General features: G+C 44.4%; 2 protein-coding genes across 3 annotated transcripts; one reads left to right on the top strand and one right to left on the bottom strand.

Annotated features, from left to right (window-relative positions):
• Positions 1-3,206: 3,206 nt before the first annotated feature.
• ppp1r11 (protein phosphatase 1, regulatory (inhibitor) subunit 11) lies at positions 3,207-7,679 on the bottom strand. The gene is made up of 3 exons (XM_082521633.1): positions 7,453-7,679; positions 6,132-6,240; positions 3,207-4,990 (listed from the first exon to the last, which is right to left on the bottom strand). The coding sequence occupies exons 1-3, from the start codon at positions 7,528-7,530 to the stop codon at positions 4,806-4,808; spliced, it is 372 nt and encodes a 123-aa protein (XP_082377759.1). The 5' UTR covers positions 7,531-7,679; the 3' UTR covers positions 3,207-4,805.
• A 148-nt stretch (positions 7,680-7,827) lies between these two features.
• Positions 7,828-27,704, top strand: vars2 (valyl-tRNA synthetase 2, mitochondrial). Of its 2 annotated transcripts, XM_082521571.1 has the most exons (29): positions 7,828-8,372; positions 9,532-9,613; positions 9,695-9,795; positions 10,879-11,000; positions 11,074-11,140; positions 11,273-11,370; positions 11,453-11,534; positions 11,999-12,118; positions 12,565-12,673; positions 12,747-12,835; positions 13,234-13,324; positions 13,424-13,551; positions 13,630-13,733; positions 15,571-15,652; positions 15,758-15,834; positions 15,953-16,040; positions 16,228-16,321; positions 17,834-17,904; positions 17,976-18,101; positions 18,194-18,298; positions 18,652-18,720; positions 18,799-18,877; positions 19,256-19,386; positions 20,584-20,736; positions 21,017-21,268; positions 23,108-23,219; positions 24,397-24,599; positions 25,478-25,627; positions 27,368-27,704. In XM_082521571.1, exons 1-29 carry the CDS (start codon positions 8,214-8,216, stop codon positions 27,443-27,445), a joined length of 3,222 nt encoding a protein of 1,073 aa, XP_082377697.1. In that variant the 5' UTR covers positions 7,828-8,213; the 3' UTR covers positions 27,446-27,704. The 2 variants fall into 2 exon arrangements, with proteins under 2 accessions (XP_082377697.1, XP_082377698.1); XM_082521572.1 differs by lacking the exons at positions 20,584-20,736; positions 21,017-21,268 and having other exon boundaries at positions 7,829-8,372.

Raw genomic sequence — 27,704 nt, 5'->3', positions numbered from 1 at the left:
GATTGGTCAAAATACATAAATACTGCAGAGAGAGGGCCATTCAGAAACCTTTCATTAACATTTCAAATGTTAGTGCACACATCTCACCCTTCAAATGGAACAAATCATGGAGTCGTGAACAAAGACTTTACAGTGAAAGTTTGGCTTTTCCACCGACCACTAGGTGGCACTGGTGTCACTTGAGCGTTCACAATCATTGGGCCTTTAAAGGCTAAAAAACAAAGCAGCCAGGAAGCAGCTGCTTGCTTGGAAAGAAATAATGATAGCAACAGAACAGTGAAGCAATGTAGGAAGTCACAGTACTGAAAGTGCAAAGTTGCAAATAACTTTAAGCTGTAATGTTTTGTCAGTTGATGTTGGACGTGTCTCCACCATTCACCAACAGGAAACTCGAATCAGCTGTCAGCACACTGGCCAACCTTTAAACCTTAAGCCAGTTCAAGGTGAGGCTGAGGAAGTGACTGAGAAGCATGACAACCATGTGTTTCCACAGTGGAAGCTACAATTGAGGTGTTTTTATCTTTGTCAGGTCTGTTACTGTGGGGTCTTTACTGAAAGTGGATTTTACACACAGATTTGTCCTTTAGTCCACTGGGGAGACCTGATGGGACATGACTAAACATTTATTCCTGTGTCACACATCAGTACGACATTTTTAATCACAGTTCAAAACTTTAATTCACATTAAATCTGATCTCAGTGTATTCATTGTATATGTACAGAAAGCTGCAATACTGTTACAAGAACAATGTACATATGTAACAATGTGTGTGGGCAGTACAGGAAATGTTGGTGGAGATGATGTGAATATAACCCACGGTCTGAACCCATCCTGGATGAGGACGATGATGATGGAGTGTCACAGCAGAGACGTCAGAAAAATAAGCCTGGGCCAGTAGTCACGCAGCTTCACCCCCGTTCTCTGTGCCACGTTAGGCAGTTACATGTGTACACTCTGGTCAGCAACGAACCTCAAATCATGTAAAGCTCTGTCTTTATTTACCTCACAGCGAGGAAACCAGCGAGCACAGCAGGAAAAGCACAAACACCCCTCGCCCTCACCGAGGCTTTGTTTTCTGGCTGACATGCAGCTCAGGAACGTGAACACTGTAGTGAATCAGTGCACACACACAACTTCTTACTTTTCCATGCTGCTGCTCACAACCACTGCTGAGCCTGTGAACGCCACGCCTACCAAAGGAAAAGAAAAATGAAAAAGCAGTTGTACTCAAATCTCAAGTGGGCAGACTGGTTTTATCCAGTGGACACGAAGGATTTAAACAACCAAACAAAACTAAACCCATGAAAGTGTTTAAAGGTAAAACAGACCCCGCCTCCTCCTTCTGAGTTAATGAGCTTTGGTCAGAATACAGAGTGATTGTAAATAAGAGGCGGAGAGCTAAAGTTTTGAAGTAAGGCGACCGTGTATCTCCTCCAGGTCTCCATTCTTCAGATCTAGTCTGACTAATCCAGGCTTACATGATCCTGACCAAATCAGCTTACTTCAGTTCATCCAACATTAACATCCTCATCACACATGAAACTGTCTTCAAGAATTCAACTAGCTAAAACAATACCGATTTTGAAAGTGACTCCCAATGACATTAAAGGTTTTTTAAAAAGAAAACAAGCCTATAATCAGTAAATTCTGAAATATATAAGCTTAGTTAATATTTGTATTTATAACCAGCTCACTGCCAAAGTCTCTGATAAAAATCATGGGACACAAAACAAGATGGACTTGTGTGACTAATCTGCAAACTCTAGTTATACAACAGTAGTTAGAAACTCATTTAAAGCAGTTTTGTATGTAAATTGAAACATTTTAGCATGCGTATGTACTCATGATTAAACTGTGTTTATTTGCTATATTTCAATAATCTAAATGTTTGACTTTATTTTTCCCTCACTTTGTTTTTGTAGAGCTACTTCCTAATACAGTAAAAGGTGGTACTGATTATGGGGAACACTTTACAGAAAGGCACTAATCCTGCAAAATACTTTTGAATATGGGTCCATTTGAATGGGATACACTAATTCGTATCTGCTGCCTCTATTAGTTAGTTTGTGTTATTGTGAGCATGCCTTCCATAGCCTAATGATATGGAGAGAGATTTACCTGATAAGGGTTGCCAATGTGTACAATATGATCCACAAGAGAAAACTAACACTTACAAATCTGTGCAGTAATTTGTGTGCAACTTTTCATTAGCACACACTTCAATCCACACACAAATACAAGCAATCTGACCACATGTAAAACTATTCTAAAAATTCATGCATCAGAACCTGAATACATTCTGATCATTTACACACAGTTCATTAAGATCAGCTTCACAAATCCTATAATCCCACCTTTCAAAAACCTTTCTGTGTGTGTCAAAAACTACACGTAACATTTCTCTCACTGATACACACAGATCACATCGCATGCCCATGTGGGGTAAGCCTGCATCGGCTTCCCTTCATTGGCTTCCTGTTAAGTCCAGAATTCAAAATCCTGCTCCTCACATACAAGGTCTTAAATAATCAGGCCCCATCTTATCTTAATGACCTTGTAGTACCATATCACCCTATTAGAGCACTTCGCTCTCGCTCTGCAGGCCTACTTGTTGTTCCTAGAGTATTTAAAAGTAGAATGGGAGGCAGAGCCTTCAGTTTTCAGGCCCCTCTTCTGTGGAACCAGCTTCCAGTTTGGATTCAGGAGACAGACACTATCTCTACTTTCAAGATTAGGCTTCAAACTTTCCTTTTTGCTAAAGCATATAGTTAGGGCTGGACCAGGTGACCCTGAATCCTCCCTTAGTTATGCTGCAATAGGTGTAGGCTGCTGGGGGATTCCCATGATGCACTGGGTGTTTCTACCTCACTCACTATGTGTTAACAGACCTCTCTGCATTGGATCATACCTGTTATTAACCTCTGTCTCTCTTCCACAGCATGTCTTTATCCTGTCTTCCTTCTCTCACATCAACCAATCACAGCGGATGGCCCCGCCCCTCCCTGAGCCTGGTTCTGCCGGAGGTTTCTTCCTGTTAAAAGGGAGTTTTTCCTTCCCACTGTCGCCAAAGTGCTGCTCACAGGGGGTCATATGATTGTTGGATTTTTCTCTGCATGTAGTATTGTAGGGTCGACCTTACCATATAAAGAACCTTGAGGCAACTGTTGTTGTGATTTGGGGCTGTGTAAATAAAACTGAACAGAACTGAATGAGCTGTTCTGTTTATTTAGAAAAAGACACGCAGGTCTACACTTGAAGCAGTTTTACACTGGGAGCTTGGTGCATCTCATATTTGTGGATCTGTGCCAAGCTGGCACGGCTAAATTCGTCTCAAAACCCCACGTTGGCGTGCGAGGTGATCTGTGCACATCAGGCGATTCCACACATATGTAATGTTTTTAAATGAGTGAGAGAGATGTTACGTGTAGACATTTGTACACACAAAGGTTTTTGAAAAGTAAAATTATTGGATTCGTAAAGCTGAACTTAATAAACTGTGCATAAATAATCGTATTTATTCAGGTCTGGGTATACGCATTTGTAAAATGGTTTTCATGTGGTCAGATCGCTTCATATTTGTCTGTGGTGCCCCTGAAAAGTTGCACACAAATTATTGTACACATTTGTAAATGTTAGTTTATGCTTGTGGATCGTATTGTACACAGAAGCAAATTTCTCTCCATACAGTGAAGATATAGAAAAGCAGCTCACACAAGCCCACCTCAGTGAACCAAACTATATTCAGAGCCTTGGCTCATATGTTCAGCATTCGCTGTAAATCTGGTGAACAGCTCAGAAAAGACAAATATGAAGCTAATCTAAATGTCCAGTATTTAACCCGCTGGGCTCAGGTACATGTCAAATATGGACGAGTTCAGAATTAAGAGCAGCAAATAAATTAGAAAACTACATTTTAAAAAAACAATATGCTGTATTATATACATTTAACTCTGCGAGCAGACAGCATTTAATGGCCTCTTTCTGCTGTCACCTTTTCCAAACTGATGCCTTGCAGTCAGAAAGTCCCACATGCTGCTGGGGAGAGTCAGCACTCCTCTGATGTATTCAGAACCAATCACATTGCTACTAATGACTACTTTTGGAAAGATTTAAAGTTCTACGAAGTAACAGGAAGTAATGCGACTGTTATAGAGCTGTGAAGCTCTTCTGGGTGCACTGTGGAATCTGCAGACATAACTTTTCTGGAAAAAGGAAAATCGATTTTACAAGTTTTATTTTTCTTTTCTAAATAATCCTTTCAAACCTCCACATCATGGGGTTGATGCGCATCACCTAGATGATGACCATAAAGGAGCCCAACCTGCCAGCACAACTCAATAAAACCAAACAAAGGAAAGAATAAAGTTCAAAGCTCAGAGCTTATTTTCCTAGTGTGTTAGGTCGGCAGATAAGGCTGAGCAGTGATGTCATGCACACCGAGTGGAGCTGATTGGAAAAACGCTGAAACTGTCATTTGATTTCAGTTAGAATCACAATTTGAACGTGTTGCCAGTCTATGCTTCATATTTAAGTTGGCACAATAGCAAACACGCTTTGAGGTCGGCAAAGTATTTTCCACGAGCCCGTGACGTGGCCATGACTTTCCCCGAGAGGAGCAGCAGCACAGAGGCTGCCGTCGTGCGGCAGCAGCTGGGACTTTCAGACTCGGGCTGAAGCCCGGTTGTCAGGCCTGAACCTCAGTGATGAAACTAAACTAAAACAAGAGTGCAGTTTGTTTGTTTTTAATGTGTCATTGTCGTGGCGCCAAAGAGCCCTCAGACCACACAATCAGCCCTGCTTTTTGTTAGTGTGAGTGCGACCCCCCAGAGTTTGGGGGTACTGTAGTCCCCCCACCCCCCGTCTGTCCATGGCCTCTCCTGCCGTGGCCCAGGATACAGTGAGCGCTGCCGCAGCCTTCGTCGTCGTCGTCTCCCTCGCTCTCGGAGGAAGATTCTCCAAACTGTCGGGGCTTCTCGTAAATGCAGCAGCCTGAAACACAACAAGCAGCTCATGATGCCACAGGCTCACATGAAGCTCCAAGTTCGTCATTTCAAAATTAAAAATACTTTCACTTCAGAAACAGTAACTGCAGGAGCGTGTGATTAAACACATACTGTGTCTTTGATGTAGTAAGTGTGCAGAAGGCGGATGCTGAGGCAGGAGTCCGTGGTCTACTCAGGGCTTTAGCTGCATTTTAGTGCATGTTACACATGTGCACGGTACTGAGAAAGATTAAGGCTATTAAAATTAATTAGCTGAGCCTCGATTATGTCATGGGGAAAGTAATGAGATGCAATGCACCGTGACACGCTGAAGCACGTTCGGTACAGCTACTACTTGTTGTAATTACTTCATGCGTGTCATATACTGCAGTTAAACAGGAAAACCACGTGTACTGTACAGTCACTCGTGGTGCGCAGGTGTATATGGTCCAGGCTTTATAAATAAGTGTGCATCATTTGACTGAGTACAGTCTCTGCTGTGGACACACAGTTTCAACCATGCTGAGGGGAAATTAATGATACAAAAATAAATAAATAAAAAGAATCATATGGAAAGCAGGGGTGCAGCGCGGCAGTACTAACGGTGCTGGGCAGCATAGCCAGTGTACTTTGTTGTCATTTCAAACTGGTTTTTCTTTTTCTTGCTTTCTTTCCTGATAATAAAACCACACAGTTCAGAGGAAAATGTCCAAATCGAGTTTCTTTCCAGGACAAACTTCATGAAACAGCTTTTTCAGGACTGACTCTGCAGCCCGGTGCCAAATATTCCATTGTTCCACACTCAGCATAAGAGTAAAATATCAGCTGTGTTGTTTTTGTGATTTAGTTTTAATTGTTTTATGATGACTTTCAATTATTTCATATTCTGCAGAATCCCAACAGACGAGCCACTGGACGCCCACAGAAAATCCCACTGATAACAACAACCCCACTGTGAAACATAAAATATACCACAGTGCAAGTTTTGGCACTGAACCTAAACAGTAAAAGAAAAAGTGCATCCAATACGTTTGCATTTGTTCCTCCTAAAATGTGACAGAGCAAAACACTGAAAACTGGTGGCAGACATATTTGAAATGCTTAATTACATTTCTCAGCCTGTGTGCTACGGAGAAAGATAAACTCACACTTTGAAGACCTTCTTCCCAAATGCTCGTTGTCGACAGTGTCACTGGACCACTCTACCTTCTTCTCAGTCTTCCTCTTCCTCAACTTGATTGTCAAGCTTCTTCCCTCCTGTAACATGTAAGAGGTCTACTGTGAGACATCGCAAACAAACCACAGTGTGAACTGTGAATCCTGCAGTCACACTCAATGACATCTATCATTTGTAGGACCTTCTTGTTGTCTCTATGGCGTCATGGGCATGCTATTGTTTCCTGCTCTCTGAAAAGTAAAACATGTCATTGCTCAGGTGATGGAGCAGGTCACCTACTAATCAGAGGGTTGGTGGTTTGATCCCTGTCTGCTGCAGATACTAACCCCAAGGACTTATTCCTCTGATGTATCAGACTCTAAATGTGTATGGATGTTAGACAGATACAAGTGCTAATTGGCTAAGTTGTGGAAAGTGCTTTGAATGCTCAGAGCAGAAGCGTCTATATAAGAACCAGTCTATGTACCATGACCATCAGTTAGGCAAATTCTGACAATATAAGGAATAAATTGCAACTATTGAAATACTTCTAATTATGACAACATCTGCAGTAAACAGTCTGCATCAGTAGGACTACGAAGATTTGTGTAAAATGATACACAAAGTATGTTGTAGCCAAACACGAGTATGCCTCTTAATATCCTTTAAGACTTCTTCTTATTTAAAAGTCAAACATGACTATGCACATATTTAAAAAGAAATAAAAAATGCGCAACAAATTTTAAAAAAAGTCAAGCCGTGAGGGTTGGGAGGGGTTAATAACAAACTATTAAAGAGCACCAGCCTCAGAAATGACACAAAGCTGGGGTTACCGGGCATGTATGCTAGCAGAGACCATCCCTTTGCCCCGTGGTGCCTGCAGATGGGCCTGTCTGCGCTGCATCTAAACCCATTCTAACCGACTATGGGGATTTCAGTTAATGGAGGTCTGACTGTTTATCTGAGCAGGACAACTTGAAATATGATTTGAACAGAGTGTATTTAACATGTAAACCGGATGCTCCTGCTGCTTTAGACATTATGCAACAATACTACAGATTCGGGTTGTTAATTGAAAGCTGTTTAACTTTCACACAGCAACGCGGAGCTATTCAGCACTTAGCCCGCTATCGGCTTTCCCTAATGCTACCGCGCTACTAGCAGCCCTGTCATTTAAATAAGCCTAACGTAACTAACATATCAGGCCTCACGACGCTTCCCCCGTAATAACATAAACGCTGTATCTTTAATGTACACTGTCACTGGCTGCCAGAGCGGTCCAACTGTCTCAGGAACAGCTGTCCATCGTTTACCTGCTGGGGCGGCGGCGGCGTGCTCGTCTGAACGGTCTCCGTTATGGTCTCACTGGATGTTCCTGGAACCTCCGCCATCCCTGCAGCTGCTTTGCTAACGCTACCGTTAACTAGCTTAAAGATCCAAAAGAAACGAAGCAGAGCGTCAACAATGAGCGACACCGCGTTAGTCGACAGCTAACCGACTAACCTTCCGCTCTTTAACTCCAAAAATCGCACTGAATGGAAAAATGTCAACCCACAGTTACGAGGTGTGGGACAGCGGTGGCTACAGTCAAAGCACAAAACGCGTTAGCCAGGGTCGGAACGGAAACGTACGGCTCCTCGTTACAACTATCAGCTATGGGAACCATCATCACCCACAAAAAATAATCACATGACAGTAGTCGCTGGGCTACATCATTATATTATGTGTGGAATTTAAATGGTTTAGATAGTTAACTGGATAGAAAACTCTGTTTCCACAATTTATTTTATTTTTAAACTCGGGAAGGATGTTCCGGTTCCTCTTAGCTTTAACTTGAAACGCTGTGGGGAAGATATTTCCAGACGGACCAAGTGCGTTTCCTGTTGTCCGTGAAGATATAATATCCCGTCAACAAACAGCACCAAACCATACTGGAACATCGTTTTGTCACGGATTTAATTTTGTGTAAAGCTTCCATACAAACGTCTCTCCTCAGGTTGGCAGGGACAAAGTAGTGACGTTACACGGCTGTGGCTGGCATGCGTGGGCATTCTAGCGTGTAAAGTTACCGAGGATGTGGAGGACAGGTCCTGGTCCGAGTCTGAGGAGGGCAGCCAGACTCTGTTCCAGCACCCCACCTAAAGCTTCTCACACAAACAAACTTCGACCCCACGCCGAGAAGCAGAGGCGCAGACGAGTGCGGGAGGAGGGCATCCTATCGAGTCAGCATGGTGTAAGTTAGAGGGAGGCAAAGCACTAAGGCTAAAGCTCTCTGCCAAATCCCCCAAGGAAAGAGTACTAGTGCGTTTGTGTGTATTTTTACAGATATACTGGCATCGTTGTATCGATAATAATAATGTAATAGTTTAATGCTGCACTCATTAGTTACCTCTGCCTCCCATTCTACTTTTAAATACTCTAGGAACAACAAGTAGGCCTGCAGAGCGAGAGCGAAGTGCTCTAATAGGGTGATATGGTACTACAAGGTCATTAAGATAAGATGGGGCCTGATTATTTAAGACCTTGTATGTGAGGAGCAGGATTTTGAATTCTGGATTTAACAGGAAGCCAAAACAGGAGAAATCTGCTCTCTCTTTCTAGTCCCTGTCAGGACTCTTGCTGCAGCATTTTGGATCAGCTGAAGGCTTTTCAGCGAGTTTTTAGGACTTCCTGATAATAATGAATTACAGTCGTCCAGCCTGGAAGTAATAAATGCATGAACTAGTTTTTCAGCGTCACTCTGAGACAGGATATTTCTAACTTTAGAGATGTTGCACAAATGGAAGAAAGCAGTCTTACATATTTGTTTAATATGTGCGTTGAAGGACATGTCCTGGTCAAAAATGACTCCAAGGTTCCTCACAGCGTTACTGGAGGCCAAGGTAATGCCATCCAGAGTAAGAATCTGGTTAGATACCATATTTCTAAGATTTTCAGGGCCGAGTACAATAACCTCAGTTTGATCTGAATTAAGAAGCAGAAAGTTAGCGGCCATCCAGGTCTTTATGTCTTTAAATGATGCTTTCATTTATTAAAGTTATTCAAACCTGCACAGCCATGTGTGAAATCAGTGGCTGCTTGTGCTGGAAAATCTGTCCAATGTGTCTGAATGGAAACAATCATGCAAAGCAGAGTGGGCTAAAATTCCTCCACAGTGATGTGAAAGAGTCCTTGGCTGTTAACTCAAACACTCGATTGGACGTCTTGAGGGTAGCACTACCAGTTATTGGGTTTAGGGGACAATTACTTTACACACTGTTGTGTTTCAACCGTGTTGACTTGTGACTTGTTCAGTGCTGTGCTAATGCACTCCATGATGTCATAAATATAGTTATGAGAGATACGATAGCTGAAGCTGCCAGTCAGACACGCTCTGATGTTTCTGTTTGCAGAGTGCTGAAGGTAAAGCAGTAAAGTGGAGTGAGAAGCAGAAGATTGCTTACACTGCTCCTACACCTCCTGGGGCAAAGAAAGGTGACTCTCCTGTAACCTCTGCTGGCTCGGCTGTCTCTTCTCCTCACAGGCTCTGAAAGTCCTTCTTCTTTTTCCCTGCAGACACTAGCTTACCGTTCCCATCGTGTTACAGTCCAGAGTATGTGGAGTCCAGCTGGTATCAGTGGTGGGAGAAAGAGGGATTCTTCAGTCCTGAGCAACATGTAAACATGTGAACTTGTTAAATCATTACTGTTGCAGTTAAAATGAATTCACTTTAATGCAGTTTTTTTGCAGTTTCTATGAAACAAACTGAGTAAGTGGTTAATCAGCTAAGCTTTAATACTAATGCTAATAATAGCAAATAAATACTTTTTATTTAGTGATGCAGAAAATGGATGAACTGTTTGAGAGCACTGATCAGAAAACATACATTTGTATTTGTCACAGACAGTTACTTCTACTTTGGTCATATTTTCAGGCGTCCAAAGTGACCTTTATGTCCTTTCTGACCTTGTCCTGCCAGCAGTGCGCTCTTTATTTGCTGTAAAGCAGTTTGTTTTTTCTACAATAATTATTTTTATTGTAGAAAAAATATTGCTTTGCTTCTTCTGTTCCTTTGACAGGAGAAGGCAGGTTGCTGTGATGTCCTCCTGTGTTGTTTTTGTTTTTCTCTCGGCAGGTGATGAAGCAGATTTTCAGTGGGTTTTTTTTCTCCCTCCCTCTTCATCTCGAGTTTTTCCTCCTCTTCTCCCCAACTTCTCTGTCCCTCATCTTTCCCGTCCCTCAGTCCTGTCCGTTCTAATTGCAATAACTTAAAATAAATAAATAATAATAATAAAGGTCGAATAAAATATGACAATCATGTGGTAAAAGCCATAACGATCTATTTGGGAAAATAAATCTGTTGTGCATTTTTCTGGGCCTTCAGAGGATCATTGTGATTGTGAAAACAGAAAAGTGCGTCTTCCTGAGATGTGATCACACTGCAAGCCTGACCACCTCAGATTTGGTCAGAGTGATCTGATTGTATTCAAGTTATCCAGGTAAAGGTGGCACGACGAGGAGCAAAAGAGACTTCACTCAGTCTCAAAGGTCCACCTTAATGTTCAGTTTCATTTGAATCTGAACATGTTTTTTTAATCCTTAGAAGTCAAGTCAATATTTTCAATAATTACAAAGTATACGTTACTAAAGCACGAGCAACAGCACTACGAGATATTTGATTACAGCAAAGGAAAAAGTTGTTCTGTAGAGCGAGTGTGCACACATGCACGCCAGTAACGTGTTTCCCTTCCTGCTCTCAGGAACGGCTGCCCCACGCTGGGGATCGGACCTTCTCTCTGTGTATTCCTCCACCAAACGTGACTGGTACTCTGCACCTGGGCCACGCTCTGACAGTAGCTGTAGAGGATGCGCTGGTTCGATGGTAACTATCAACAGCAGAGCAGCATGTTGTCTTTGTTCTCTGAGCTCACGTGTTGATGGTTTGTATCCATCAGGAGACGGATGCAGGGCTGCAGAGTGCTGTGGGTGCCTGGATGTGACCATGCAGGTATCGCAACGCAGGTACGCGTGATGACGGTTTGGCTCACATGTTCTCAGGTGTCCCTCAGAGTAACATCAAAATATGGAAACACATTTGTATCATGATTGTGGCACATGCTCAGTGCTGAGAGTGACGATGTGCTCGTGTTTTAGACGGTGGTGGAGAGGAGACTGCTGAGGCAAACAGGGAAGCACAGACGAGACTTTACGAGGGACGAGTTTCTGGAGGAGGTGTGGAAGTGGAAGAATGAGTGAGTCTTCACATCTGGACTTCTGAGCACATCTGCTGTGTGGCCTGCACGGTGTTTGCTGAGTTTTGAGCCTCTGTTGCAGGAAAGGAGACGAGATCTACCACCAGCTGAGGAAGCTTGGAGCTTCTCTGGACTGGAGCAGAGCCTGTTTCACCATGGACCCAGTAAGAGTGGAGTCACACATGTTCCTTACTCTGCGATTCAACGTGTTGATGGAGTTTTACGTATGAAACCATCCCAGAAAGATGATCTCAACCATCCTAACGAGCTGATTTATGAAACTGTTCAAATAACTGCAGCAGCGGTACAAAGAGAGACGAATATGAAACTGTGGTGCGATGTAAGCACATACACCACATACACACGATGGGTAGAGATGATAAGTCATTCCCAGCGTCCCTGTTTCCAGTAAGGCAGATTTATTTATTTGTAGCCATCTCTGCCTCCTCACCACGGCACACGCAGGCTCGTCTAAACGAGAAATCGCACCATCCTGTGGCCTCTCCAGGAAAATGAAAGTGCCGTAAGAATTGCAGAGTGAAACACTGAAGCTGAGCTGTAAAGCTGCAGTGGTGAATGGGGCAAAGCACCTTCAACTGTTTATCCTGCTTTTGTGATTTGATTTCAGGGTTTTAGCAGAGCTGTAACTGCAGCGTTTGTCCGACTGTGTGACTCTGGTCTAATTTATCGCTCAGAGGGTTTGGTCAGCTGGAGCTGTGCCCTGGAATCTGCCATCTCTGACATAGAGGTGAGACAGCTTTACATAAATGGATAGCAAATGCAACAAGTGGACAGAATAATAGAGACAGTAATGTGTCTTCTCCCCAACCTAAAGTTACTCGTATCCAGGGGTCCAGACAGCTTTCAGATTGATTAACAACTTGTATATAAGTGGCTTTTTTATATAAGAACGTGTACAAGGTTTGACTTTGCTTGTTCCTTAGCACATGGACGTTAATGTCATATCTAAAACTAAAGGTTATGGGAAGAACTCAGAGACCATGTGTGTGCTGAAAACGGTACCAAACCTGCTCTTTGCCTCCACGTGAACAATAAAACCTTCAGCATGTGTTTGCATGTCTAATGCTACAGTCTGATAATGTGGAGCTCACATGAGCACTCGCTGTACGCTTTTTAGATGAGCTACAGAGCAGAGTGTGCCTCTGATATAATATCACTTGAACTCATCATCAGGTGGACTCGAAGGAGCTCTCCGGCCGGACCATGTTGTCTGTTCCTGGCTATGAACACAAGGTGGAGTTTGGATCGATGCTGAGCTTTGCGTACCCCGTAGAAGGCCACGGTGCGTGTCGGGACCATCCTGGGACATGGTGTGTCCTGTGTTTTGTACATTGATCCTCTTCTCTGTATTTTAGACACCGAGGTGGTGGTGTCCACCACCCGTCCAGAGACTATGCTGGGAGACGTGGCCATAGCTGTTCACCCTGATGATCCTCGATACCAGGCCAGTTGTTTATGTTAGAGACTCTGGGAGTGTCTCAGTGGGAGTGTTTGACAATATTTCAGGACAAGCGACAATAAACAGTACAGATCTCCTACACCGCTCAGTGTGTTGTAACATCAGTGAGCTGAAAACACGACGACTGATTTAAATGACCTCCTCAACATGTCCTGAAGGTCTCCAGAGGCCTGCTAATGAACTAATCGTGTGATTCAGGTGTGTTGACCCAGGGTGAGATCTAAACCTGCAGGACGCCGGCCCTCGAGGCCTGGGGTTGGACACCCCTGCACTACAGCATCAGGAAGCCTGGAGGCCAAATGGATGAACTGCAGGCTGGAAGAGTGGATACCACGTGAGCAGCGTGACGCTTGTTTAACGGAGCGTGTCTTTGCTTCTTCCAGACTGTTCATGGGAAGCACTGCAGACATCCTTTCACCGACAGACTGTTACCCATCATCACTGATTCTATGGTGGACGTGGAGCTTGGAACTGGTGACGACCACACCTGACACCTGACGTGACACTGTTCCTGTGGATGTGTTCAGCCCTCTGACCCGTGGTATCCGCCCACTTCCTGTTTGTCTTTTGCAGGTGCAGTGAAGGTGACTCCTGCTCATGACCACACAGACTTTGTCCTCTCACAGAGACACTCACTTCCACGCCTGACTGTGATTGCTGGCGATGGGACGATGACAGGGTCCTGTGGACAGTGGCTGGAGGTGCTGTGTTACCTGTTTGTATACGTGTGTGAGTTTGTTGTGTGTCTTTGGGTTTCACTGTTCTTTTTCTTTGTGAAGGGAGTGAAGCGTTTTGATGCCAGACAGCTGGTTGTGGATGCTCTGGTTGAGAAAAGACTGTTCAGAGGAAGAAAAGCTCATGCCATGAGTTTACCCGTCTGCAGGTACAGCAGCGCATGCACGCTCAACGTCTGAGTGTTTGCTCTAAAGGATGGACCGTGTTGTGTGCAGAGTCTTTTCATTAGAGCGTTTTGTGCCAGCTGACACCATAGTACAGAGTTTGAACTGGTTTTTGTGTCGGTGCATCGATTAAAGGGAAAGCCTGAATGCTTGATCCCTCGCAGTGACCAGCTCAGAGGGCTCGGTTTTGCTTTTGGGGAATTTTGCCGTCGTGGGTTAGCTCCACTTGTCCCCTCGGAGCAGAGGTCGGTAATTAATTTCCCACAAAGCCACATGAGAAGCTGGGACTGCTGTGAGGGGCGCACGAATATATCCTGATCTCTTTATATGAAGCTTATTAGCCCTCAGTCTCTCACGTGGTCCCGGACCCCAAATCAGTACAAAGCTGTCTATATGAGAACCTTATGATCACAGTTAATTCATCCATAGGACAGCAGGGGGCACTGCAGGACTTGATGCAGAGTAAACAGTAGAAATTGTAATGGTCTACATCAGGGGTGTCCAACTCCAGGCCTCGTGTCCTGCAGGTTGAGATGTGTCCTTGATCCAACTCGGCTGATTTAAATGACCTCCTCAACATGTCCTGCAGTTCTCCAGAGGCCTGCTAATGAACTAATCGTGTGATTCAGGTGTGTTGACCCAGGGTGAGATCTAAAACCTGCAGGATGCCGGCCCTCGAGGCCTGAAGGTCCCACCTCTTGTCAATATAGTCTCCAGATCTCGCCTATCAGGGATTTTGGACCAGTATAATAGCCACTACTCTTCATCACCATCATCAAAACACCAAATCAGAGAATTTGTTTAATTTTTTTAAAGGAGCGCTTCCACAGCTTTCCCATGACTTGAAATAATGCCAATGCGCACTGAAGTAGTTCTTTTTATGCCTTTCTTTCCTTTAATTTGTCACCTGTCTATAGCTTTGCTCGATCAGCCAAGAAAAACATTCAGTCCTCTTCAGAATAAATTGTTTAATTGTTTAAACAAGTGAAGAGCACAGCTGTCTGCCTCTTTACTTTATATCCATCACCAGATTTTTGAATGCTTCGCTTGTTTCCATGTACAAAGTCTTCAGTTTTATTTATACAGTCGCCTCAAGGTGTTTTATATTGTAAGGTCGACCCTACAATACTACATGCAGAGAAAAACCCAACAATCATATGACCCCCTATGAGCAGCACTTTGGCGACAGTGGGAAGGAAAAACTCCCTTTTAACAGGAAGAAACCTCCAGCAGAACCAGGCTCAGGGAGGGGCGGGGCCATCTGCTGCGATTGGTTGGGGTGAGAGAAGGAAGACAGGATAAAGACATGCTGTGGAAGAGAGACAGAGGTTAATAACAGATATGATTCAGTGCAGAGAGGTCTGTTAACACATAGTGAGTGAGAAAGGTGACTGGAAAGGAAAAACCCAATGCATCATGGGAATCCCCAGCAGCCTACGTCTATTGCAGCATAACTAAGGGAGGATTCAGGGTCACCTGGTCCAGCCCTAACTATATGCTTTAGCAAAAAGGAAAGTTTGAAGCCTAATCTTGAAAGTAGAGATAGTGTCTGTCTCCTGAATCCAAACTGGAAGCTGGTTCCACACAAGAGGGGCCTGAAAACTGAAGGCTCTGCCTCCCATTCTACTTTTAAATACTCTAGGAACAACAAGTAGGCCTGCAGAGCGAGAGCGAAGTGCTCTAATAGGGTGATATGGTACTACAAGGTCATTAAGATAAGATGGGGCCTGATTATTATTTATTTTTCCTGCTCATTTGCAGATGTTCTTCTTTGTGGTTTCTCTTTCCTGATTCTTTTTTCCACTCTCCTCTCTGTTTTAGCCGCTCAGGAGACATCATTGAACCTCTTCTAAGAAACCAATGGTTTGTCCGGTGTGATGTAATGGCAAAAAAAGCTGTGCAGGTCAGTTTACAGCTGTATCGATTCCATGACTTGCTTTCAAAAGTAAAATTTGTGAAAAAGTTCCCGGGTCACTATCGTCACGGAGGTGTGGTCTTTCCCGGTCAGGCTGTCGAGGAAAGACGGCTGGAAATCATTCCTGAGTACTACACAAAGACGTGGAAGAACTGGCTGTCCAACATCAGGTTGTGTGGCAGCGTGTGTCGTCAGTGACATGTGTGAAATGACACCACTCTCACAATAATGCAGCTCTTGTCACAGAACATGTGGGTTGTGAACAATGTGCCTCTGTTTGCTGTGCAGTGACTGGTGCATATCCAGGCAGCTCTGGTGGGGTCATCAGATCCCTGCCTACAAAGTGATGCTTCCGAGTTATGAGGGACAACAAGAGGTTAGTGTGTGGGAAAACTTCCAAAAACAGCACGCTTGTGTCGCCTGTGATTGACAGTTTCATGCAGAGGAACCAAAAGGACTGCACAGAGTTTGTAGATTATTTTGTGAATTATCTGATAATCCCTACATTGTACACCAGTGTCAGTCTGTTCCAGTCTGCAGTGTGTGTGTGTGTGTGCGTGCAGGAGCAGTGGGTTTGGGGACGCAGCGAGGACGAGGCCCGTCAGAGAGCTGCTGTCAAATATGGATTGAAGCCAGATGCCGTCACATTGACTCGGGGTGACTCACCTCCCTCCTGACCTTTAACCTGCTGCTGTATCTACACATTGTTACCTTATTGTGTGAATGCCGTGAGGCGTTCACACTATTGTGTTCCTGTTTCTCTTTAAACTTTATTATTATTCTAAAATTGATCAATTTTTTGCTGCTGAACTAGTCCCTCAGTTTTCAGCCGATTTTCACCAATCAAACTTTAAATTGTTCTGCTCTTTCTGCTGAAGCGTGATATATCTTTTGGTGCTCATAACTCTTATACTTTTTGAGATATTAAGCTTTTTACACCTTTTTTTTTTTTGGCCCATTTTGCTGGATGGGACCACATTATCAGTGTGATCACCAGTTTGGTTTGCCGGGCCGAGCCGTGTTTTAGCTCAGTGAGATGAGCAGCTGTTCTCCGAGCGAGAGGCCCGGGTTCGAATCCCGCTTATGACATAAGAAGCTTCAGTTAACACTTCAATTTTTTAAACTCTTTTCAACACAAATTTCAGCTTCTTCACCTCTTTTCAGCAGACAGTTCTCCTCCTGCTGTTTTCAGATTCCACTACATGCCATTTACGCTGCATTTTTGCAGGAAATGCAACTTTTTCTAGTTATTTGTTGCTGTTGTTTTTTCTGTAAACCACTAATATGACTGTGCTACTGCCGGCTAAATGACGAGGACAAGGATTCGCTGATCTAATGAGACGGGTCTGAACATGTTCATGATTATTACACACTGCTGTGTAAAAGTATTAGTTGCCTACTTGATAGTTTGGTAGGTTTTTTGGTGCATGTCTGTCACACGTTTCAGGTTGTGAAGCAGGTTTTATGTCAGGCTAAGATAACCAGCAGGCTTCAGACTCCAAACGCCTGCTGCCACCCTCGCTGTAGGAACTTGAGTGTTGTGTTGCTAATGAGTCGTTCACACTGAGCCAGTCTTCTTTGTAGAATTATTTCAAGTCGGCTACATTGAGGGTGTTTTTGTGAGGCGACCCTTCCTGTTCTTGTCAGCAGTGGTTTCCTCCTCGAACTCTCCCGTGGAGGCCATGTTTGCTCTCATTCAGGTTGTTGAATCGCGAGCTCTGACCTTAACTGAGACGACCGAGGTCTTCTTTTGATGTTCTAGCTTCTTCTGTGACCTCCCGGATGAGTCGTCGGTGCACTCTGAGTAATTTTGTCAGACTGGTCGCTCCTGTGAAGGGTCGCACTGCTTTCTCCATGTGTGGATGACTGATGGTAAATGCCTCTGTACTCGTGTCGGAGTCACAGATGTCAGTGGTTGGATCTCAGTGTCTGCCTTTCTTAGTTGAACAGCTGGGTTTGGATAGCTTTTTCTCCTGTATAAATTTAAAAACAGTCTTTTTTTAAGTTTACTTATTTTTGTCTAATATAAAACTGTTTGATGATCTGAAACGTGTGACAAAAATGGTAATGGGTCCAGTTAGTGGTTTACTGAGCTGGACTGTTGATGTTGAGATAAACTGAAAGGATGTGAGGTGTGTCAGAATTCAGCTACATTGTTCCCTGTTTCAGACCCAGATGTCTTGGATACATGGTTTTCCTCTGCGCTCTTTCCCTTTGCCATGCTTGGCTGGCCAGATCAGGTACTGGACTTCCTCTGACTGAATGTAAAAAGAAGCAACCCTCATCCCTAACCCACCCACTCTTTCCACAGACCGCTGACCTGCAGCAGTTTTACCCTAACTCTGTCCTGGAGACGGGCAGTGACCTCATCTTTTTCTGGGTTGCCAGGATGGTGATGCTTGGAACAGAGCTGACCGGGCAGCTACCCTTTAAACAGGTTACTTATAATAATGAGAAAATGGACTACAGCCTCAGCATATCCTGTTATTTTATTTTTGTCTCTCATCCCGTTTCCTTCCTGTCTCTTAGGTCCTGTTTCATTCACTAGTGAGAGATAAATATGGCAGAAAAATGAGTAAATCTCTGGGAAATGTCATCGACCCCTTAGACGTTATACACGGAGTCTCTTTGGAGGTAAAAAGGCCGTAATGACTGTCTGACATCCGTCTCACTCAGTGAAGAGCCCCGGCATCTTTAAACTAGTGTCAGAAACATCATGTTAGCGTCTGTTTTGTTGTTACGCTCTATTTTAAGGAAATTTGCTCATTCTAGACGTCTTAAAGAAAAGCAGTTATTGATTTGTCTTTACTGCTACAGCGCGGTGTAGAGAGCTAACAACAGCTGGCGAAAGATTGCATTTTTATTTTGTCTCACAGCCTCTGAGTTGCTGAGAAGATGCATAGCAGAGTTGTAAGCAGTACAGCTGTCACCGCGGCACAGCTGTCTGCTCTTCACTTTAAACGATGTGGTTTCCTCCGTCCTCTTAGAGACTTCAAGGAAAAGTGAAGGAGGGGAACCTGGATCCGAGGGAGCAGCTGGTTGCAATGGAAGCACAGGTCAGCTCCCCTCCCTCCCGACTCGTTCTTTCTCTTTATTCCCACTCTTATCTGTCTGCTACATCTGCTTCCCCACAGAGGAAGGACTTCCCCGCGGGGATCCCAGAGTGTGGGACTGATGCTCTGCGCTTTGCCCTTTGCTCTCACAAAATGCAGGGTGAGTGAGTCCCTCCTCTGACGGGAAGCAATTTGTCAGAGCGAATGAATGTGGAAGACAGCGTCACGGGAAAGAAGATGTGATGCATATGTTCACTAGAGTTAAAAGTGACTGCATAACATATTATTGATCCCTGTTTCACATAAAAGCCAGCCGTCATTACAACACAGAAGGTTAAAACCATCTCGGGTACCTTCAAGTAGCTTATGAGATGTTATCAGGGTGATAACATCTCATCTTTCATCACAGTCAGAGGTTCCTAACTTGTAACTAACTGCTGGGGAGCAGAACAATCAAACAAGTGATCCATGTTAGACCGGTGGGCTGCTGCTTTGTCTTTTTACTGTGTGTAACGTTTTCACTTTTGCCTGTTGTCAGGAGAAGACATCAGTCTGTCTGTCGCTCAGGTTCTGAGCTGCAGACACTTCTGTAATAAGATGTGGCAGACCTTAAGGTTCACATTGGGAGTGCTGAGTGAGAACGGAGCAACACTGGAAACTATAGCAAAGGTACAGCAAGAACGATGTCAGACGATTTGGAACGCTTCTTCTTACCTTATAGACTTGTTGTTGTTTGAAAAAGGCTGTGTGTGTGTGTGGCGTTTTGTTTTTTGAAGGACTGAGCCTACATATCAGAGTATGAGCACTGAGCTGTGTTGAATGTAACACAAGTGTAAAAAGAGAGGAAAGTGTTTTTGTACAAAGGCTGTCAGAGGTTCTCTATAGCAAGGGAAAGAAGTTTGTCCCTCATAAACACAGAGTCCTGGGCGTCTCCACGGTCCTGTCAAAACATAGAAGCAGACTAATACAACAACACTGGCTGCCTCGCACAGAGTGATCAGGTCAGCTGACCAGTTACCATGGAGCTCTCTGACTCAATTATCTATCTGCTGATCCTAAAAGATCTTTTTTTGGTTTTTTTTCGTTGAGTCGGATCCAAAGCTGGAGGAAACTCGTTGTTGTTCTTCACAACACAGGGACCAAACATGCACACCAAGAGAAATACACCAGGTTAAAATGAACTACAGTTCTTCTCAAATATCAAAATGCATCATGACAGCTTTGTTTTAACGGCGTGGACACTGAGGCTACGTCCACACTAATGCCTTTGAAAACTCAGTTTTCTCTACGGTTTGGCCTCCCGTCCACACTGAGACGCGGCGCAGTGTGGACACTCGAAAACGATGACGCATGTTGGTCATGTGATGCAGTCATGTGACCAATTCAACAAAGATAGCGGAGTGCATTATACAGCAGTTGTTTTGATTGCTCTCAATTTTGACAGCCCTAAAAAAAGATGAATATCAGATAGCTTTTCTTCAAATTCTTTAGTTCTCACTCGTTTTTGCGCAGGACTGCACGTAAGCGTTTTGGGCCGTTTCAATGTGGACGCACAACTGTGAAAACGGCTGAAAACGAGTGTTTTCAGACAAAAACGCCGTTTTCAAATCTATCCGGGCGAGTGTGGACGTAGTCTGAGCACGACACGCTGACCCCCCACTCCCACTTTACAAACAGCTGTGCCGTCTCTCAGAGGTTTGAGGTGTGGGAAATCTTGTCTGTTTGTGCCTGTTTCACACACTGTTTGACAGCGTGGAGGAAAAGACATCTGAAAAATGTTTACTTTTATCATCTTCTTCTAATCTGGCATCATAAACTTGACTGTGTACACTGGAAGCGCCTCGTTCACAGTGTTTGCCTCTGCAGACAGCTCCTCTGAGCAGCATGGACCGCTGGATCTGCTCCAGACTACACAGCACGGTTGGGCAGTGTGAGCAGGCCTTTGAAGCTTATGAGCTCCACAGCGTCACGTCTGCCCTGTACTCCTTCTGGGTCCACAGCCTGTGTGATATTTACATGGTGAGGAGCACAACTGTCCCAGGACATGCGTAGACTTTGATCATCCCAACAGACCAGATAAGAGGGTTTCCTTTGTATCTCCACTGATCTTCTTACTGCTCTGTCTAAAAAAAAAAAAGAGAGAAGGTGATATATTTATCTGGTTTCTCCATGGAAACGTGGAGGCTCAAAGCTTAATGCAAAGAGATTAACCTAATTAAGACTAAAGTGTTAGCGCTAAGCCAGCAGTTAGCCCAGCACTGAATGAGCTGCTGTCACTTTGCTCTGTGTGTATTTGCAGGAGTATATAAAGCCTCTGCTGACCCAGCAGGACCAGGAAGTCGTCCTCACAACCGACGCAGAGCACAGTGGTGACGCGAGGCAGGCGGCCATCGCTGTTCTCTATCACTGTGTGTCTGTGTCCTTGGCCCTGCTCTCCCCCTTCATGCCGTTCATCACTGAGGAGCTGTGGCAGAGACTTCAGCCGTTTGCACCCGAAGCTGCTGCACAAACCAGCCTGTGTTTACAGCCGTACCCCCGCTCCGCTCAGTTGGTAGGGCTTTCTGAGGTTTTCGAGTGTTTGTAGCCCCCAGGAAAGCACCTTCTTGTCTTAAATAACGCTAAAAACAACCCTGCTAATGTGCATTGATATCTGGATTTAGGAAAATTCCAAATTTCTACCAATCTCAAGTTATTCCAGTCAGAGTAAACCAAGTACCAGCTTGGCAGAAACCTCTCCTGTCAGAGATGACGAGCAGAGACGGATCCAAACATGTTCAGGCAAACTTGAGACACTAAAACTCACAGCAAGCAGAAGGAAACAGAACACGACTGTTGTTGCTTATTAGGTGAGCTTCACCCAGAGACATTTACTGTAATTATAGTGTAATTCAAGATTTTAATAATATTTCAGTGACAGATATCACTGGAGAAGCAGATAATATTGATCACACTGCCCAGTTTGTACGCCCACAGACTGAGGGACAGTAAATAAGGTCCAGCTGACAACAGCCATAATCTTGAGGCTGTAAGATCAACTCTCCACAATAACATAGATTAGATGATCTTATATTGATAGCAGGAAATAAACTCTCTGAACGTTTGGGAAAGAGAGAGTTCACCAGTAATTACTCCTGAAGGTTTAAATGTCTGTCCATCCCTCTACTGGCACTAATCTAATCAGCTACTGAGCCTCCTCCCAGAACACCCAAGCCTGGTGTGGCCAAATACTTCATCTGGCTCTTTTGGATTTGGAAGAGGAGCAGCTCGACTCTGAGCCCCTCACCAAGATCCTCACCCTCTCCTTAAGGCTGAACCCAGGATTGCTCTCATCTCATTATTTTGGTCATTACCCAAAGCTCCTGATCATAGGTGAGGGTATGAATGTAGATGGACCAGCAACACCTTTGCTTTCACAGTTGGCTCTTTCTGAATGTGAGTGTGTCACCACAATACAACAGACCAGTTCAGAGTGCACTGTCACTCCTGCTCTCCTTACTTAAATCGTCACAGTGAGCACTCCGCCCTTCTCTAAGGACCGTGGTCTTGGACTTGTAGCTAATTTTCAGCCAAGCTGCTTCAATTTCAGCTGCAAACTCTGAGAAGAAAAATTCAGCAAATAAAAATGATGAACAGAAAGAATAAATCTGATATTTTACCAACAATGTGGACCAAGCTCTAGCAACACTTGTACAGAGCCTGGATAAGCCCAATACAACGTATTCCCCTGCAATTCCCCACAGGATACCCAGAGGGATGCGGTTGAATGCCTTCTCCAAATCCACAAAGCACATGTAAACTAGTTCGGCAAACTCCCATGAAACCTCGAATATCCATGCGAGGAGGAAGAGTTGGTCCAGCAATCCACAACCACAATGAAAAGACAGACTCACACCTCCAGTACCCTGGCACAGGCCTTCCCAAAGCCTGAGGAGAGTGAATGTTGCAGAGGCGTGTCAACCAAGACAGTCCTACAACATGACCTGAAAAAGAAAAGATGAAAAAACCTATTTGTGGGACGAGCAAACGCAACTCAGTGGAGTCAGACATGTCTGCAGAGAGAAAGAGCCAAAGAGGAGGAAGCACAAACCGGGGAAAGAGAAGGTGCAAACTTGGTAACATCCAGCAGCTGCAAGTGAATGCGTGGTGATAAAAGAGAGAAAATGCTCTACTGTGGCATAACGAAGGTCACATGATCCAGCCAGAATAACAAGCTTCTAAACTTTTACTTTTTACCGAGGGTTTTCTCCACACTAACCTGGACACTGAGATGCTTTCTTAGTCCAGGACTGAAAACTGTCCCAGAGTTATTAAAAGACTCTTTACAACACTGTCCGTGGACTTCAGCTGATGTGTTAGTTCTCTAACCTCCCGGTCCTTTCCATTCTCACAGGCACACTGGCATTTTGCCGAAGAGGAAAGAGATTTCCTGCTGGTACAGGAAGTGATCCGAGTGGCCCGTTCTTTACGAGCACAGTGTGGCATAACCAAAGCAAAACCTGACAGTAAGTCAGCACAAGAAGGCATAACCATTATCACACCGACTCTTCCACTGGCAAATGCTTGAAAGCAAATATAGCAACAAAGTTACGTTTTATTACTATGCAAAAGTCTTGAGTCACCCGCGATTTCTTCACTTTTTGCCAGGAAAATGGGTGCAGCGTTTTTTCTTTTTAATATTGCACAAACTCTGACTTTATGGAGATACAGCACAGAAGTTAAAGGTTTGCAGATATTTAAAAAAAATCGCTGCACCCATTTCCCGTTTTCCCATAGGACCAGCTTTATTCTTCACAGCCTGAGCTCTCTGAGACAGCTCTCCTTAAAAGTATCTTCAGGAATAGTTCTCCAGGCTTCTTGGAGGACATTCAGAATTTTTCCTTGGATATTTCTGCCTCTTGTTCTGTTATCTGTCAGGATGATCCCACACTGCTTTGGGATCTGAGGAGGCTAGACACGCACTGTTCTGATGTGCTCTGAACAATTCAATGATTTGAACCAAAAGTTTCAGATTTGGATTTCTCTCCATCAGACACGTTTTGATCATCAGTGCACGTCTTGCATAATTTTCATGCCTCAGTTTGTTTTTTCTCGGCTTCATTAAGAACGGCTTCTTGACAGCTGCACTTCCACTGGGACCATTTCTGACAGTAGATGGACCAGTAAATAGCTGATTGTTCAGGTTTTGTTTCAGCTCTTTGCTAGTGCAGTATGTTTTGCATACTAATATATGCCAAATTTTTAACTTACAGCTTTTTTGGAATCGTCTTGTTTGTGTAAAAATACCATTTAATGCTTGTCAAACTGGCATCTTTGGTATTTTTCTTGGTATTCAAAAATGGGAACAAACTGTGTTTTTGACACTTGTAACAAAGTGCCAAAGGCTTCACTTAAAATTGGTTCTTTGCTAAGTTATGTGTAGACACAACACTGGTTCTTCACTTTTCTCTCTTTTTTTTTTTTTTTTAAATGCGTGAATTATTCAGAGGTTCAACAAACAAACATAAAACATTCCTTTGAAAATGGTCAGGTATGAGCACTGGCCTGAATATGTGTAACAAAGTAGCCAAAACTCTGAAAGCTCCTTGAGAGCCACACTCAGCTGTGGCAGGACCTTTATTCTTTAAGAAAAGAACAAAAATGATTTCATGCTTTAATTTCTTTAAATCTCGATGGTTTCAGTGTGGGCAGTGTGTTCGCCCAGCCAGGCCGAGGTCCTCCTTCGCTTCGTGTCAGCGATTAGCACTTTAAGCCGAATCTCCGACCTTCACATCTGCTGTTCTGACAGAGGCAGTATCCCCCCGTCTGTACACTCCACTTCTCCACCCAAAACAAGCCTCGTTGGTGTGGTGGACCACACATGTCAGCTACATCTTCACGTTCAAGTACGTATCGGGCTTCTTCTGCATGAAGCAATGAACTTCATTGTTAATGAATTAACTTTGTGTGTTGGACTGACTGACAGTTTAGTCTTTCAGCATTGGGATTATCATCTGACATACTGCGAATGAAATTATTTACTCTAGGATATGAACCCAATCTGTAATGCGCAGGGTTTAATAAGTAAGGAGCAGTCAGGTTACGCTAATAACTTGATTGGTTGATCATCGCCAAGTGTGCAGTTTTGGCAGTTTGCTGGCACGAACACCATGAGCCAAGGAGATAAACATCTTGTGTGAATAGGCACATGATCAGTAGTGGGTCAACTACCCTCTTACACAGTACAGATTATAATATTAATATCTGGGAGCCGCCACCTTTGGCCTTAGAGCTGAAGAAGCTTCTCAGACGACAGGTGAAACGTCTTCAAGAAACTTAGAGAAGTCCAGTCGTTTTTCTCTCCAAGCTTCTTAGATCATCAGCAGCGCTTTCAGGTGAAGCCACTGAAGACCACGAGCTCCTCTGTACACAGACGAGTCAGAGGTGAGGGCATCTGTCCCACAGCCAAAACTGGAGTCGTGCATCGGGACAATGTACCCAAACACAGTCAAGGTGCTGCAATATCACAGTCACAGTGTGGACCTGAACTCCATTGAAATGCTGTGACCTTATGAGAGTAGTGTATAAATAAATGCACGTAATCGACGAATATTAAATGTCATGTGACCTTTGCTTAAGCAAATCTAATAACTCTTCAGAGAAGCACACATTGTTCACGTCATGTTTGCACTGTGATGAGAATCCCATCCTGTTCCTGTTGGATGTTTTTGCAGTGGTGATGAGGATGCTGGTCATGTCTAACGTACTGTGTTGTGTCTCTCAGAGTGGAATGAACATTGAGAAACAGATCGTGCAGCTCTCTCAGCGCAGAGACAGGCTCGTCCCAAAGCTGGATCAAATCCTTGCCAGAGTCCAGTCTCCAAGCTACCTCACCAAGGTTCCTTCTCATGTCCGGGAGCAGATGGACAGTAAGGTGAAGGAGACCTGCAGCAGCTTTGTTTGTAACTGCTTCACTGTATCTGAGTCAGCTTCATGGTTTGGAGAGAGAGAATCAAAGCTCAGGGAATGGCACTGCTGTTATCGCTCTCTAACCAACAGATGGTTGTAGAGTGGTGCACTGAACATTTCAAAGACTGATGCTGAGATTTTGCTGATAAATAAAAATTACAATTTAAAATAGGAGATTATATGAAACCTCGTACATATACGTACATTCTTCCACTCAAAAACCTCGAATCCTGCTGTGGCAGAATGAGGAGCCACACACCAGCTTTGCACATTCTGGTGCTTTTTATTTGTTGCTGTTCAGCTGCCCTGCATACACCTCCACCCTCCTGTCCCAGCACCGTCCTTAAAGGGGAGGCGTGGTTTGGTGTTGGAGATCAGGTGCGTATGACACCACACTATGAACCAACTGCTCCACCTGCCCCCTGCAGCTGAGCCACACCCCCTGACAAAACAGCCCCCAAGCCCCTTTTTGAGCCATCAGTCTGCAGAACAAAAGGTAGAAAAAGGCTAGGCGTGTAGAGCAGGGGTTTCCCACAGAGACCCTTCTTTACCTGCAATAAACACCGCCTGGCACTGCTCCGTCCATTAGACCAATCTGGGGTACCCTTTTGGATGAGGTCAGTCAGTCTGGCGGTTGTACCCAGCCAGCCCCAAGAACCGCCTCAGCTCTGTTTCAGTCTTAGGCCGTGGGCAGGATGCGATGGCTGCCGTTTATCCACCTGCCCCCCAAGTGGTTCCTACTGTACCTCCCGCCGTCCAACTTCACACACATCTAAATTTTTGTGTGGGCTTAGACCAGTTTTCTTGAATCCTGTCCAACGCCTCCCACAGCTTTCTCCCAAACAGTAAATCAAAGGGAGAAAGTGGAAGAAGTTGTTCACGGCCAAACCAACAGCCGCATCCAGACTGGTTGGGTGGTGCAGACCCACTCCGCGGCTTCTGCGGAAAGCCCCGCGATGAACTGTACCACCAGCTCTACGATGCAGGCCTCAACGGGTAACCAAGCAGCTCCCAGGTTCTCCAGTATTTTTGTCCAGGACTAAGACTGGCCCCGTAGCTTCTCCCGCTGGTGGTAAAACACTGCCGCTGGCTCCTTCTGCTCTCTCTAGCCATGATCTTAGCCATCATCTGGGCCAGCATCTCAGTTGGTTGGGCTGGTTGTGGTTCCGTCGTGCTGCGGCTGGGTTTCAGCACCACTGTGACAGAATGAGGACACCAGCTTTGCACATTCTGGTACCTTTGATGTCTTAGATGTTTTTCCTCATTCACAAAGCACCAGCAGGTATTCATCTGCTCTGCACACACTGACATACACACCTCTCCCCTCCGGTCCAGGCACCATCCTTATATGGGAGGCTGGTTCACTGATGGAGATCAGGTGCACGTCAACCTCCCCTGACACCACTCCTCCACCCCTCCCCTGCAACTGAGCCGCACCCCGCCACACGTACACGGTGGATCTCCTCCTAAGCCTAGGCCACACTCAATTTTAAAATGCACAGTCATCTTAAGCTAATATGTGGCTTCCTGCTGTCGTTATGCAATCCTGTGAGATTTTGCACAGTGAAAGCAAGGAAACGCATGTAAATGCTAATGGTGTCATCAGTTGTTGTTGTGTCATTGTGCAGAGAACATTCACTCTGTGAGTTCATACTAGCACTGTATCCATCTCTGTATTTTCATATGTTCTACTCTGTGTGTGCAGGTGTCTGCTTTGGAGCAGGAACTGAAAACTGTTGAGGATCAACTGAAATTGCTGCAAGAGATGCAAACAGCAGAGTAACTGAAGCCTTCGCAGTAGCTGTGTGGACTGCTGTGGGAAAAAAGCTGCTGTTTCATTATTTATAATATTATAGTCAAAAATATGAACTTTATATTATGTAATGGAGTTATACACTGTATAAGTAGCAGTCCTGTCTGGCTCCAGGTGTTTTGAGCATAGTGGAAGCATCTGCATTTGATCTGTTGCTCTTATTCCAAAAATATTGTCTTCTGTTCTGGCCTTTTAAAAACTCTGATTTTAAAATAATTTTTATGATCAA

The sequence above is a fragment of the Aulonocara stuartgranti genome (assembly GCF_965226115.1).
Source record: "Aulonocara stuartgranti genome assembly, chromosome: 22".
NCBI classification, from domain to species: Eukaryota; Metazoa; Chordata; class Actinopteri; order Cichliformes; family Cichlidae; genus Aulonocara; species Aulonocara stuartgranti.
The sequence above is the reverse complement of the archived record's forward strand: the minus strand, read 5'-3'. Positions and strand labels throughout refer to the sequence as shown.

What these genes read in the sequence shown, in the direction of transcription:
- ppp1r11 (XM_082521633.1), bottom strand. Translation starts at nt 7,530, where the DNA reads ATGGCGGAGGTTCCAGGAACATCCAGTGAGACCATAACGGAGACCGTT. An exon ending in CGCCGCCGCCGCCCCAGCAG is followed by an intron (nt 6,241 to 7,452) that starts GTAAACGATGGA and finishes TACATGTTACAG; the next exon opens with GAGGGAAGAAGCTTGACAAT. An exon ending in GGGAAGAAGGTCTTCAAAGT is followed by an intron (nt 4,991 to 6,131) that starts GTGAGTTTATCT and finishes GTTGTGTTTCAG; the next exon opens with GCTGCTGCATTTACGAGAAG.
- vars2 (XM_082521571.1), top strand. Translation starts at nt 8,214, where the DNA reads ATGTGGAGGACAGGTCCTGGTCCGAGTCTGAGGAGGGCAGCCAGACTC. An exon ending in TGCCGTCACATTGACTCGGG is followed by an intron (nt 16,322 to 17,833) that starts GTGACTCACCTC and finishes TCCCTGTTTCAG; the next exon opens with ACCCAGATGTCTTGGATACA. An exon ending in TGGTTGCAATGGAAGCACAG is followed by an intron (nt 18,721 to 18,798) that starts GTCAGCTCCCCT and finishes GCTTCCCCACAG; the next exon opens with AGGAAGGACTTCCCCGCGGG.